At 39.1% G+C, this 13289-nt stretch overlaps 1 protein-coding gene and 1 long non-coding RNA gene across 8 annotated transcripts in view; both read left to right on the forward strand.

Annotated features, from left to right (window-relative positions):
* Positions 1 to 13289, forward strand: part of EYA3 (EYA transcriptional coactivator and phosphatase 3) — a 121709-nt gene that overhangs the window by 56930 nt on the left and 51490 nt on the right. For 3 of the 7 annotated variants that reach the window (XM_055261313.2, XM_055261310.2, XM_063631444.1), the window contains one exon: positions 5185 to 5322. The exons of the other annotated variants lie outside the window; for them this stretch is intronic. In XM_055261313.2, the coding sequence (XP_055117288.1) occupies positions 5185 to 5322 (138 nt within the window). The remainder of the gene's footprint in view (positions 1 to 5184; positions 5323 to 13289) is intronic. 7 annotated transcript variants of the gene reach the window in all.
* Positions 1 to 13289, forward strand: part of LOC134735618 (uncharacterized) — a 290658-nt gene that overhangs the window by 30841 nt on the left and 246528 nt on the right. The window lies entirely within an intron of this gene.

The following is a 13289-nucleotide window of genomic DNA, read 5'->3' on the forward strand; positions in this document are numbered from 1 at the left end:
GTTTTATTTCAGATGCAAATAGAGCTTCAGAAAAATTCATTATAATAATATTACCTTGTCTCTATTATTTACTATAACAAGCTGTGTACTAAGAATAAGTATTTCACAGTGTATAGTATTGTCTCATGTAATCCTCAGAACAGCCCTAAGAAGTAAACTAGCTTTATCCCTTTTTGTAGGGGAGAAACTGAGAGTTAAATCATGTGCCCAAAGTTCATACAATTAGTAAAAGCCTGGGATTATAATTGAACCAGGATTGTTTCATTCTAGAAGTGCTTATAACTTCTATATCAAAAAGATGGTCTCAGAGTTGAGTTTGAAATTAAAAAGCTTCCTCCTCTTGAAGAAAGGAGAAAAGACTAGAAGAAATCTAAGAAGGCTATATGATGAGTAATCTTTTAAAGTAAAGAAATACTGATCATATTCTTTCCAGAGCTGTATACAAATGGAGTGGAATGGCAGAAAGGGGATTAGAAGTTTAACTTCTAGGAATCTGAAGGAGTATGTGTAAGGAAAAGGGTACTTGTTTAATGTTAGTGGTAGTCATAAAATATGCCTTTAGGTACCACTGTTCTGATTTCTTTTGAAAGAACTTTAATGTGAGTTGGAGGAGTGGGTGATATGCATTAAGAGCCTTAAGGATGTTCATTTCATTTGCCTCAGTAATTTCACTTCTGGGAATGTATCCTATGGAACTAATTAGAGATACCCACAAAAATGTGCTGACCAACATACTCATTGAAGCGTTATTTATAATATGAAAAAATTGAAAACCTTAAACTTGAATATTAAGGTATGTGTTAAATTATATATGGCTGCTGCAAAGCCATTATAAATCATATTCTTAAAAAATATTTAGGGTCTTGAGAAAACATTGTATTATTAATTGAAAAAAGCAGTATGTAATAGCAAAAACACAATGTTGTAATACCAATTTAGTATTTTAAAAAATATGTGTATAGCCAGGTGCGGTAGTGCATGCCTATAGTTCCAGCTACTTGGGAGACTGAGGTAGGAGGATCGCTTGAGCCCAGGAGTTCTGGGCTGTAGTGCACTATGCTGATTGGGTATCTGCACTAAGTTCAGCATCAATTTGGTGACCTCCTGGGGGTGGGGGACCACCAGGTTGCCTAAAGAAGGGTGAACTGGCCCAGGTTAGAAACAGCAGGTTAAAACCCCATTGCTGATCAATAGTGGGATCATGCCTGTGAATAGCCACTGCACTCCGGCGTGGACAATGTAGTGAGACCTTGCCTCTAAAAAGAAAAAAAAAATGTGCATAAAGAATAATTGGAAGCAAAAAAAGTGGTTGTTTTTCCTACAGACGTTTTAAAAAATATATACATATACTTTATAATCAGGAAAAGTACTTACATTAAATTACTATTTATAATAGCTTATCCAAATGAGCTGCTCAATCAACAAGCCAAAATATCCTTTCACGTGCTTTTTCTAGCATTGGTGTGTACTTCAGTTCCTCACCAGACTAATCTCTAAGGAGCACTATACGAGTTACTATAAATTGAACTGATGAGATTAGTTTGGATAGTGACTAATCAATAGTGAAGTACTTGTACTGAGAAACTTGGGTAGAGTTTGTGATAAGACCCCACTCTGGGGGCAGCAGGAAAGCACTCAGAGACAGACTGACTTTCCCATTGTTAGCCTGACGGTTTCTCTGCAGCAGGCTCTTGATGCTTAAAAGTACTTGAGAAACTTGGTAGTTGTTGGCATAGAGCAGTGGACTGGGAGTCAGGTAATTAGGGTTTGGTTTCCTTGTTTACTGTGAGCAGTAGTGCTGTGGAGTCAAACCATTGGGTCATGCTGCCTATTATCTGGAATTCTGGGAAGGGTGCTTTTAGAGGAAGATGATTTGCATGTCTGAAGAGCCAGGTCTACAGTGATGCTGGAGGTACTGTCATATTGTCTTTTATTCCTCATAAAATAGTTATATGTTAAACATCTACTTTGTGTTTCTGGCCAAAGATATTCAAAACTAGCTAGCTATCTCCTACTTATTTTGGACATTTGTGTTCTAATTTTTGATCTTATAAGAGGGAGACTATCAAAACATTCTCAGTTGATCTATTCTTATTAATAAGGTATTATTTTCATATAATGTAAAAATAAACATGTTTATAAATCTACCACCTTAGGGTCAAAACCTATTTGGAAAAAGAAATCACAGTGATGACAATAAATCTGAAAGTTATTGTGACATTGAAATAGCAATTTGTTTACCAAAAAGTGTGATATACAATCAGCAGGAATCGTAGCACTGATATTCACATTTTATATCATAAATGTTTTAGAAATGACATTCTCAAATATTTTTATTGTTGAAAATCAAACATAGCAAGAATTTTAATTATGGCTAATCTGGACAAGACATATTTAAATGATCATGAATTATGATGGGGCAAACGCTTCTAATTCATGCCAGCGATGTCAGTATTCCTCAGTCTCTTAAAATAAGTTATTTCATGTGATTAATAGATGAGAAAAGAATATTACATTTTCTTTTTATGCATTAAGAGTTTGGGGCAAAGCCAGGCACAGTGACTCATACCTATAATCCCAGCACTTTGGGAGGTCAAGGCAGGAGGATCATTTAAGGCCAGGAGTTTGAAACCAGCCTAGGCAATATGACAAAACTTTGTCTCTGCAAAAATACAAAAAGTAGCCAGGCGTAGTGTGCCTGTGGTCCCAACTATTCGGGGGTTTGAGGCAGGAGGATCCCTTGATCCCAGGAGGTTGAGGCTGCAATGAGCTATGATTGCACCGCTGCCCTCCAGCCTGGGCAACAGAGCAAGACCCTGTCTCAAAAAAATTAAAAAGCGATTATCATATCCCACTATTGGTCTTTCTAAGACTTTCATATTTCTCTTTACTATTCCTAAATGTACTTATCAACAAATTGGACAAATCTGAGTTGCACTGAAGTATCTCAGTGTCCTGGTGAAGCAGAGGTTCTCATTCTCAAAGTATTATATTTTTAATTGCATATATGTATTCATTGGCTATCAGTTCAGTCACTCCTAGTTTATCATAGTAGGAGCAAATAAATGAGATGAGTTAATGTTGAGTTTGAAGTCATGGCTAACCTTAGTATTGATGTCATACATGGAATGTGTTTGGTTGATGAACCTTCTTAGACCTAATTATCAGCTTCAACTACACTAACCCAGTAACCATAGCTATTCAGAACACAGTGAACAACCAGGCATTAAGATTTTTTGGGCCTGGCGTGGTGGCGCATGCCTGTAATCCCAACACTTTGGGAGGCTGAGGTGGGTGGAACTCCTGAGGTCAGGAGTTCGAGACCAGCCTGACCAACATAGTGAAATCCCATCTTTACTAAAAATACAAAATTAGCTGGGCATGGTGGTACATACCTGTAATCCCAGCTACTAGGGAGGCTGAGGCAGGAGAGTCGCTTGAACCCGGGCAGAGGAGATTGCAATGAGCTGAGATCATCGTGCCACTGTACTCTAGCCTGGGCAACAAGAGCGAAACTCCATCTTAAAAAAAAAAAAAAAAAAAAAAAAGATTTTTTTTTTAAAAATAGGCTTTTATATAGCCAAAATTATCACCAAAAGCATGCACTTAAGAGTGTTTCACTCATAAGGAATATCCTTGGACTCTCATGCAGATTCAAAGCTTTGTTTATGGTTGCCTAGTTTATTGCAAATTAAAAGGCAGATACAGCTAAGGAAGTCAAGAAGTGACAGACCACAGAGGAAAAGCAGTGAAATTAGAACCTAAAAATCAGAACTATAATTAAGTTATATTTAGTATTAAACAATTGTCTTTACACATCACAATAGCCTCTGCAGTATCTCTGTAATATATATAGCACAGCACAGTTTTTATTTTTGAAACAGTAACTGAGAAAATCTAAAGGTATGTGTGCTATTTCCTCCCTGCTCAGAAGGCAGGAAAGGATATAAATATATTTTAGAAAGATTGTCACTCAGGAGCATTATGATAAAAAGAAAATAAAAATGAACAGCTATGATGTTTGTCAGTATGAGATAGATTTATATGTTCTAACTTGGAAAGATGAATCTTAGAGGTATTATGTGGAAAAGCAAATTATGTATACTATGTATAACACAGTCCTTGGCTGGCAGTGGCTCACGCCTGTAATCCCAACACTTTAAAAAGCCAAGGTAGAGGATTGCTTGAGGCCAGGAGTTCAAGACTGGCCTGGGCAACATAGCAAGACCCCACCTCTACAAAAAATTAGTCAAGTATAGTGGCACACGCCCATACTCCTGTAGCTGAGGCAAGAGGATTATTTGAGCCTAGGTGACAGGGGAAGACCCTGTCTCTTAACAACAACAACAACAAATCACAATCCCATTTTTGTTAAAAAGATTAGTGAATACATAGAACAAATCTGGACTGAGTGTAATGGCTCATGCCTATAATCCCAGCACTAAAGGAGGCTGGGGCAAAAGGATCGCTTGAAGCCTAGAGTTCAAGACCAGCCTGGGCAACAAAGCAAAACCCTATCTTACTTAAAAAAAAAGAAGAAATCATCTGGGTGACTCTTCTGCAAACTGTTAATAGTGGTTAAGTCTGGATGATGGGATTATATATGACTGTATTTTTTTCTAAATTATGTATTTCTGTAATGTTTTTAATTTACAAAAATAAGCAGGTATGTCTTTCCTAATCAGAAGAAACAAAAGTAACAAAATAACCAGCTTAAGAAGGCAGAGAAGTATTTAATATATTTTAGAAAAATTTGGTCCTTGTTTAATGGGTAAGTGAATTTTAAACTTATATGGAATGTCTCCTACCTTGACAGTTTGGATAAATTATTTATCACTGTACATGAACATCAGGCACTCTTTATAACAGATACTCCAGTTGGGTGTCAATAAGTCTTTTTTTCTGAATCCTGGTCAATTTCCCCCAATCATTGAAATGAATTTATATACATATTGGGATTTGTGGCAAGCTTTTTGTTTCTTTGGCCTCATCCCCTAATTCTTTGAAAGTAGTTATTTGCTTGTGATATATTACAAGTGGGAGATTCAATAATTTTCTCTTACAAGCAAATTTATTTTTGTTTTAAGATTTAGATTTTAAACCTACTGGCTGATATTTGAAAGCATAACCATGCTCCTCAGTCCCAGTGTATTGTTTGTAATTGGTCCAATTTATCTGATTCAGGTGCATTGTGGCCAGGTATGAAACCTGAAAGTGGTTTAATTCAGACTCCATCTCCAAGTCAACACAGTGTTCTTACCTGCACTACAGGGTTAACCACAAGCCAGCCAAGCCCAGCACATTATTCTTATCCCATTCAAGGTAAATAGGCATGGTTGTGTGTGTGTTTTTAAATTATTATTATTGTTTCTTGTTTTTAATCTACCTGTATCTCCAAACAAACAAATTGGATAATACAGGAGCTCTGTCTTCTAAAGTAGAAAGGGGGTCATACTTGGATTTGTGCATGCTTTTTGTGTTAGGCAAACCACAGCTTAGGAGTGTGGTTTATAAGTAGTTTAGCCTTTGAATGTGAGCTGCTTAATAGAATTGAAGCTTTCCCTTTTGCATGTTGGTGTCCAGAAAACGCCTTGATTTTGTTCTAGTCTATTTTCAGTGGCATTTTGTCCTATAAATGAGCAGAAGACTCCATGGGTTGGAATTTTGCTGACCTGTATGAATTGTCATAGCAGTATGTAAGGTGTGTACTGCTTTTCTGCTGTGTCTTTTGTCACACTTATACCCCATTTACTACTTGATGAGAGCATTTCTCTTGCTCAAGAAGTTCATTCTTAATTCTCTTTCAGGATAAAAAGCATAGTATTAAAGCTTAAGCTTTAAACGTCTTTACCTTCCAAGTTCTTCCTCTAACAGAGTTAGAATTATGACAGGACTATTAGGAAAGAAGACAAAAAACTCAAGACACTATGGAGTTAATTGCCTATTCTTCCAAATCCAGGGCAGGCAATTTGTCATTGCTTCAGGCTGGGACTAGTATCCTTGTACCTGGCTTCTCATCTGCCTCTTTTCTCCTGACATTTCCCAGCTTTTAAATTGTATTTCTTATAAAATGGATAGTAGAGGGATTAGTATGGGATGTCAAAAACCTATCTGAGGTACTCTTAATGTATAAACTTTGGTGATGAAAAAACGTTTTAATGTGGGTTAATTAGATTTTGATTTTCAGCTTTAACTGTTTTCAGAAATGTTTGAAAACTGCTTCTGCTTGGTCCTGTGGAAACAGAACTGGTCTCTATGTTCTGAGACCTTCCTCTGAGCTACCTTTACCTCCTGTTGTTTACCAAGTCTCCTCTTTTCTTTACGTGTTTCCTCTTTTTTTTTTTTTCTCCCCTTGTCCTCTCCCTCTTCTTTCTTTCTAAGATGGGAACAAACCAGGAGGGAGAAACTTGAGAGAATGGCTTTGCCTGTCTTCTCCACCACTCCCTTTCATTTTTATAGAGTATTGCTCTATGGTTTTTTGTTTTGTTTTGTGACAGAGTCTCACTCTTTTGCCCAGCTGGAATGCAGTGGCACAATCATGGCTCACTGCAGCCTTCACCTCCCGGGCTAAAGTGATCCTCTCACCTCAGCCTCTCCAGTAGCTGGGACTGCAGGTGCACACCACCACACCCAGCTAATTTATTCTATATTTTTTTAGAGGCTGGATCTCACTATATTGCCCAGGCTGGTCTTGAACTCCTGGGCTCAAGCAATCCTCCCACCCCAGCTTCCCAAAGTGGTGAAATTATAGATGTGAGCCACCACACCTGGCCCTAGTATTTCTCTATGTTAATAGGCCTTTTGGGTTCAACCACAGGTAAGTCTAGTTGCCAAGTCTCTTCTCAACAGGTATATCTCTGATAACTTACACCTAGGTTGTGAAAGAAGACCAAGGGTTCTCTTAATACTCTACCAAAATGTAAAACCACCATTCCTCTGTAGTTATGTCTAGAATTTGAGGAATGTGATAGCTATGCGTATTTCTCACTCGTAAAACAAGAGGAATCACCTATTTGGGGTCTGTTAGGACCCATTGCTTTAAAAGAGTCATGAGGCTGGGCGTGGTGGCTCACGCCTGTAATCCCAGCACTTTGGGAGGCCGAGGTGGGCGGATCACCTGAGGTCGGGAGTTGGAGACCAGCCTGACCAACATGGAGAAACCCTGTCTCTACTAGAAATACAAAATTAGCCGGGTGTGGTGGCGCATGCCTGTAATCCCAGCTACTCAGGAGGCCGAGGTAGGAGAATTGCTTGAACCTGCAAGGCAGAGGTTGCAGTGAGCCGAGATCGCACCGTTGTACTCCAGCCTGAGCAACAAGAGTGAGACTCTGTCTCAAAAAATAAATAGAAATTTAAAAAAATGAAAGAGTCATGAAAATATCCTTTAAACTTCACTAACCACTATTCTTATTTGTTATCTATTAGAACATTTTTTCCTTCGGATTGGCTAACCTTGTTTCCTTCATTTTGCTATTAATGACAATTGCAGGTATTTATGAAGTGCTTACTATGCTCTTGACATTTTTCTAAGCAGTGGATAGATGTTGCTCATGTAGTCCTCACAACAACCCAAACCTCATTTTACAGAGGGAGAGCCTGAGGCACAGAAAAGCTAAGTAGCTTATCCATAGTCACAGTATTAGCAAATAATTAAGGCAGGACATTAGCTGGGCATTCTGACCCCAGAGCATGAGTACGATATTTATGCTTTTCAGTATTGAGGTCACAGTATCAATATCAACTCTCCCATAATCGAGAACCTATGCTAACAAATATCTAAAATCACTTATCCTCCCTTTTTCTGGTTAATCTATTGGCCCATTTTATTGTTCATTAGCACAGGGTAGAAATTAAGGCAGAAGTTAACCATTAAGTTATCAATTTTTGCCATTCTGACGAAAAAATTGTTAGAAAAACAATTGGCTAAAATGAAACGTGGTATTATTGGTATTACTGAAGTTCATCGCTATCAATATTACTCTCCTCGCTGCTACTTTTCCCTTTCCTTTTAGCATGGATAGTGAATGTTAGCTATCCAGGGCTGTTTCTTTCCCCCTGCATAACTACCCAATTTTTTTTTAAGTGTTCAAAACACTGCAAGCGTTCTGCAATTGACAGCAGCCCATCCTCCCTGGGGGAGTTAGGGAAATTATCTCAAAAACCTATTCTGCTTCTGGCTTGGTTAACTCTAATCAGAACCTTTTCTTTAGTTTGTACTTCAGTGGTACCATAATGAGAAGAGACTGCCTTTGTTTGCTCATAAAAATGTTTTGAATGAGTAGATCTGACTTCTGTAGTATCATCCTTTTCCTAGAGTATCTGGTGACTATGTGGCCCTATCTTTGATCATTTTCTTCAGCTGAGATGTTTTAATTGGTTAAATAATATTCAAGCGGCAAAATTAATTTCAGAAATTTCAAAATTAATTTTAATTATATATATATTTTGAGACTGAGTCTTGCTCTGTCGGCCAGGCTGGAGTGCAGTGGCGTGCTCTCAGCTCACTACAACCTTTGCCTCCTAGGTTCAAGGGATACTTGTGCCTCAGCCTCCCGAGTAGATGGGATTATAGGCACCCACCACCATGTCCAGCTAATTTTTGTATTTTTAGTAGAGACAGGGTTTCATCATGTTGGCCAGTCTGGTCTCGAATTCCTGACCTCAAGTGATCCACCTGCTTCGGCCTCCCAAAGTGCTGGGATTATAGGCATGAGCCATTGGGCCCAGCCTAATTCAATCTTTTAATGAGTGTCTTTGTAATCTAGTATCATTGGTAACACACAATAATCTATCTTTGACCAGGAGATTTTTAAAAAATTTTTATTAATAGGTTTTTTTGTTTGTTTGTTTGTTGTTTTTTGAGACGGAGTCTTGCTTTGTCACCCAGGCTGGAGTGCAGTGGCGTGATCTCAGCTTAATACAGCCTCCACCTCCCGAGTTTAAGTGCATCTTCTGCCTCAGCCTCCTGAGTAGCTCAGATAGGCACATGCCACCATGCCTGACTAATTTTTGTATGTTTAGTAGAGACGGGGTTTCACCATGTTGGCCAGGCTGGTCTCAAACTCCTGACCTCAAGTGATCCGCCCGCCTCGGCTTCCCAAACTGCTGAGATTACAGGTGTGAGCCACCGCGCCTGGCCTAGACTTTATTTTTTATTAATAATTTTAGATTTACAGAAAAGTTGAGCAGACAGTACAGAGTTCCCATATATCCCTCCTCCTGCACAGTTTCCTGTTACTAACATCTTACGTTAGTATATTACACTTGTTACAATTAATGAACCAGTATTAGTATATTAACTAAGTCCATTGTTTATTTGGATTTCCTGTGTTTTTATATGATGTCCTTGTTCTGTTCCGGGATCCCATCCAGGATACCACACTACATTTAGTTATGTCTCCTTAGGCTCTTCTAGACTTTGTAGTTTCTCAGGCTTTTCCTTGATTTTAATGACCTTGACAGTTTTGAGGAGTACTGGTCCAGGTATATTTTAAGATGCCCCACTCTTAGAATTTGTCTGATGTTTTTCTCATGATTACACTGGGGTTATGGATTTTAAGGAGGAAGGTCACAAAGGTAAGGTGCCATACTATCATCATTATGTGTGACTGTTGATATTGACCTTGATTACCTAATTGAAGTAGTGTTTGTCAGTTTTCTCCATAAAGTTACTCTTTCCTCCCTTTCTGTACTCTATTCTTTAGATAGAAGTCACTATGTACAGCCCACAGTTAAGGAATCATGCTGCCCCTTCTTTAGGGTAGAATATCTACATAATGTATTTGGAATTCTTCTGCCCAGATTTGTCTCTTCTCCCCAATTTATTAATTTATTCAGTCATTTGTTTGTGTATTCCTAGATATTTAATTTATACTTTGGGTTATAATCCAATACCACTTTATTTATTTTGTTCCAGTTTGGCCACTGGGAGCTCTTTCAGTTGGCTCCTATGCCTTTTGCCATACTCCCATTTTTTTAGTTTTTGGTTTCCCCTCCCCCCCGCCACCCAGCACTTCCTTACTTCTTGGCACTACAAGATGCTCCAGGCTCGTCTTGTATATTACCTATTCAAGTCCTATCATCAACCATTTTTTTTAAGGAGCCCTGGTTCCTTTTATTGGAAAGAATGGTATTCAAAACCAAAATCTGGGCTTCCAGCCTGGGCAACATGGCAAAACCCCATCTCTACAAAAAATATAAAAATTAGCCAAGTGTGGTGGTGCGTGCCTGTAGTCCCAGCTACTTAGGGAGGCTGAGGTGGGAGGATTGCCTGAGCCTTAGGAGGTCGAGGCCTCAGTGACCTGTGATTGCACCACAGAACTCCAGCCTGGGTAACAGAGTGAGACCCTATCTCAAAAAAAAGATCTGAACTTGAGGGGTGCTAATTGCTATTGAGGTGTCAGGTGACATTTATTTTAGGCTTTCTCAGCTGACAGAGCAAACAAATATATGTGGGTATACTAACCTATGTAAATACACATATCTATAAATATTTCTGTATGTCGTAATCTGTATCTGTGTTAAGTTAAACATGAATTCTTACTGATTTCTTGAGCTGTGATCCATTATTACAGAGATCATTCTAAACCCTGTCCCTTGTTGATCTGAAAATCTCCACTCCAGCCATAAGAATCTTTTAGGCCGGGCACGGTGGCTCACACCTGTAATCCCAGCACCTTGGGAGGCCGAGGCAGGCGGATCACAAGGTCAGGAGATCGAGACCATCCTGGCTAACACGATGAAACCCCGTCTCTACTAAAAATACAAAAAATTAGCTGGGCGTGGTGGCAGGCGCTTGTAGTCCCAGCTACTCGGGAGGCTGAGGCAGAAGAATGGTGTGAACCCAGGAGGCGGAGCTTGCAGTGAGCCGAGATCTCACCACTGCACTCCAGCCTGGGCGACAGAGTGAGACTTCATCTCAAAAAATAATAATAATAATATTTTATTAAGAGATTTGTATTATTTTGATTTACTAAGCTCCTTGTGTGTAGCAGTACTTGCACATAGTAGGCAATAAATATTTGATAAAGGATTAAGTGAACGAATGACCCACTTAGGAAATCAGTTTTAACCAAAATATGTACAGCTTCTACTGGATCAGGAATTGTCAGTTATATTAGTCACATAATGAGAGTAAGTTTTAGGAACCCACCTGTCAGCCTTTAGCAGAAAATAATGATTTTAGGCTGGGCGCGGTGGCTCATGCCTGTAATCCCAGCATTTTGAGAGGCTGAGATGGGTGGATCACTTGAGGTCAGGAGTTTGAGACCAGCCTGACCAACACGGTGAAACCCCGTTTCTACTAAAAATACAAAAATTAGTTGGGAGTAGTGTCAGGCACATGTAATCCCAGCTACTCAGGGAGGCTGAGGCACGAGAATAGCCTGAACCCAGGAGGCAGAGGTTGCAGTGAGCCGAGATCATACCACTGCACTCCAGCCAGGGTGACAGAGTGTGACAGAGTGAGAGTGCATCTAAAAAAAAAAAAAAAAAAAAAGAAGAATGATTTTGCCCTTCACACTTACTGCACACAAGATTGATGTATATGAATCCCACAAATATTTATTGACCATCACCTGCTGTATGTCAGGTGCTTTCCTAGATGCTGGAGATCGTAAGACAGCAGGATTCTGCCTTTTTGGAGCTTACAGACTAGTGGAGTGGGGGGAGAAAACAAGCGAGTAAATACATAACAGATTTGAACAGTGCTCTGAAAAAAAAATTGAAAAAAAATTGATCACTGTGACTAAGGAAGCAGAAAAGGTCTTGGTTTTAATAGGTCAAAAAGACCCTCTTTGAGGAAGTGAGTCATGCTGAGGAGCCATCATGCTGGGAAGGCAAGGGGAGTGGAGAGAACAGTTTAGGCAGAGAGAACAATATTGCAAAAGTCCTCAAATGATAAAGAGCTTGTCTGGCTTTGAGTAACTTAAAGAAAGACAGTGTAAGCAAAGGAGGTGAAGTGACATGATCTAAAATTAGAGAGGTGGGTAAAAACTAAATCTCGCACAAACTTGTATGTGCCATTAATGCTGGAATTAATCTTTTAACTTTGTAGCACTATCACTTAGTGCAGCTGTGCCACTTACCATTCTGTAACCATGGTCTTCTGTTCAAAGCTTTATCTGTATATTGTCTGTTTTAAGTGGACATGTAGTGGGGCCTGGTTCTCAAAAGTGTTGTCTTTCAAGTTTTTGCAGCTCCATTGTCAAAACAGGAGTGAAGGCTGTCCAAAAACAGCTGGCCATGCCATTAGCATTTCGAGATCTAGCAGCCTTTAGATACATAATAATAGGAGCCACCACTTGAGATCTAGCAGCCTTTAGATACATAATAATAGGAGCCACCACTTGAGTTTTATTCGGTTCTCTAAATTTGTAGTTTTTGTTGCATAGTTCATTGTTGCTGCTTTTGTTTTTAAACCTGCAATTGAATATTATTTTTATTGACACACACACACACACACACACACACACACACACACGAGATGATCTGTATTTTTTTAAAAGTGCCTGGCTCTTTAGTCATAGCTGTATGTGGGGTAGGGCAGGCAGTGGTTGTATACATTTTTAGGTGAGTTTGCCTTGGGTTCTACGGTGGTTATAAGAGCCTAAAATAATTACTTAATTATTGACTAACTTCCCTCCCTAGAATTTAAACTCCTTGAGGGCCAGGACTTTGTCTTAACTATTTTGTCCTTCAGTGGCTGAAGTGGTTTATAGGCACATAGTTGATCCTGATATACTTAATGGGTTTACTGAATGAATGAGTGGCACATGTTAGAAATAATTTGGCTTAGTTGGAGAAAAAAGTGTTATTAAGCCCTATGAACTTTCTGGGTCAGCAGACCAAGATCCCCTATAATAGAAGCCAACTATTGCTCAGAGAAATTTGTGATTTTAGTACAGTACTTGTTAAAAACTCAGAGTTATCAACTAGCTAATCAAGCCATTAAACTTTCTAGCAGGGATATAATAAGAGTATATGGCCAGTTGTTTTTAAGGTCTACCATTTTACCTCCAGTACAATTCATTAAGTGGTTTGAAAATTGTTAGATTTCTAAAACCACCTTGTCAATCAGAGTACATTTTCCCCCATAGAGATCAGATATGGCTGAGTTGTACCTCCCACCATTATTAAGTTATGGAGAAGTGGCCGGGCGTGGTGGCTCATGCCTGTAATCCCAGCACTTTGGGAGGCTGAGGCGCGTGGATCACCTGAGGTCAGGTGTTCCAGACCACCCTGACCAACATGGTGAAACCCATGTCTACTAAAAAAATACAGAATTAGCC

Source organism: Symphalangus syndactylus, chromosome 22, assembly GCF_028878055.3.
Source record: "Symphalangus syndactylus isolate Jambi chromosome 22, NHGRI_mSymSyn1-v2.1_pri, whole genome shotgun sequence".
NCBI lineage: Eukaryota > Metazoa > Chordata > Mammalia > Primates > Hylobatidae > Symphalangus > Symphalangus syndactylus.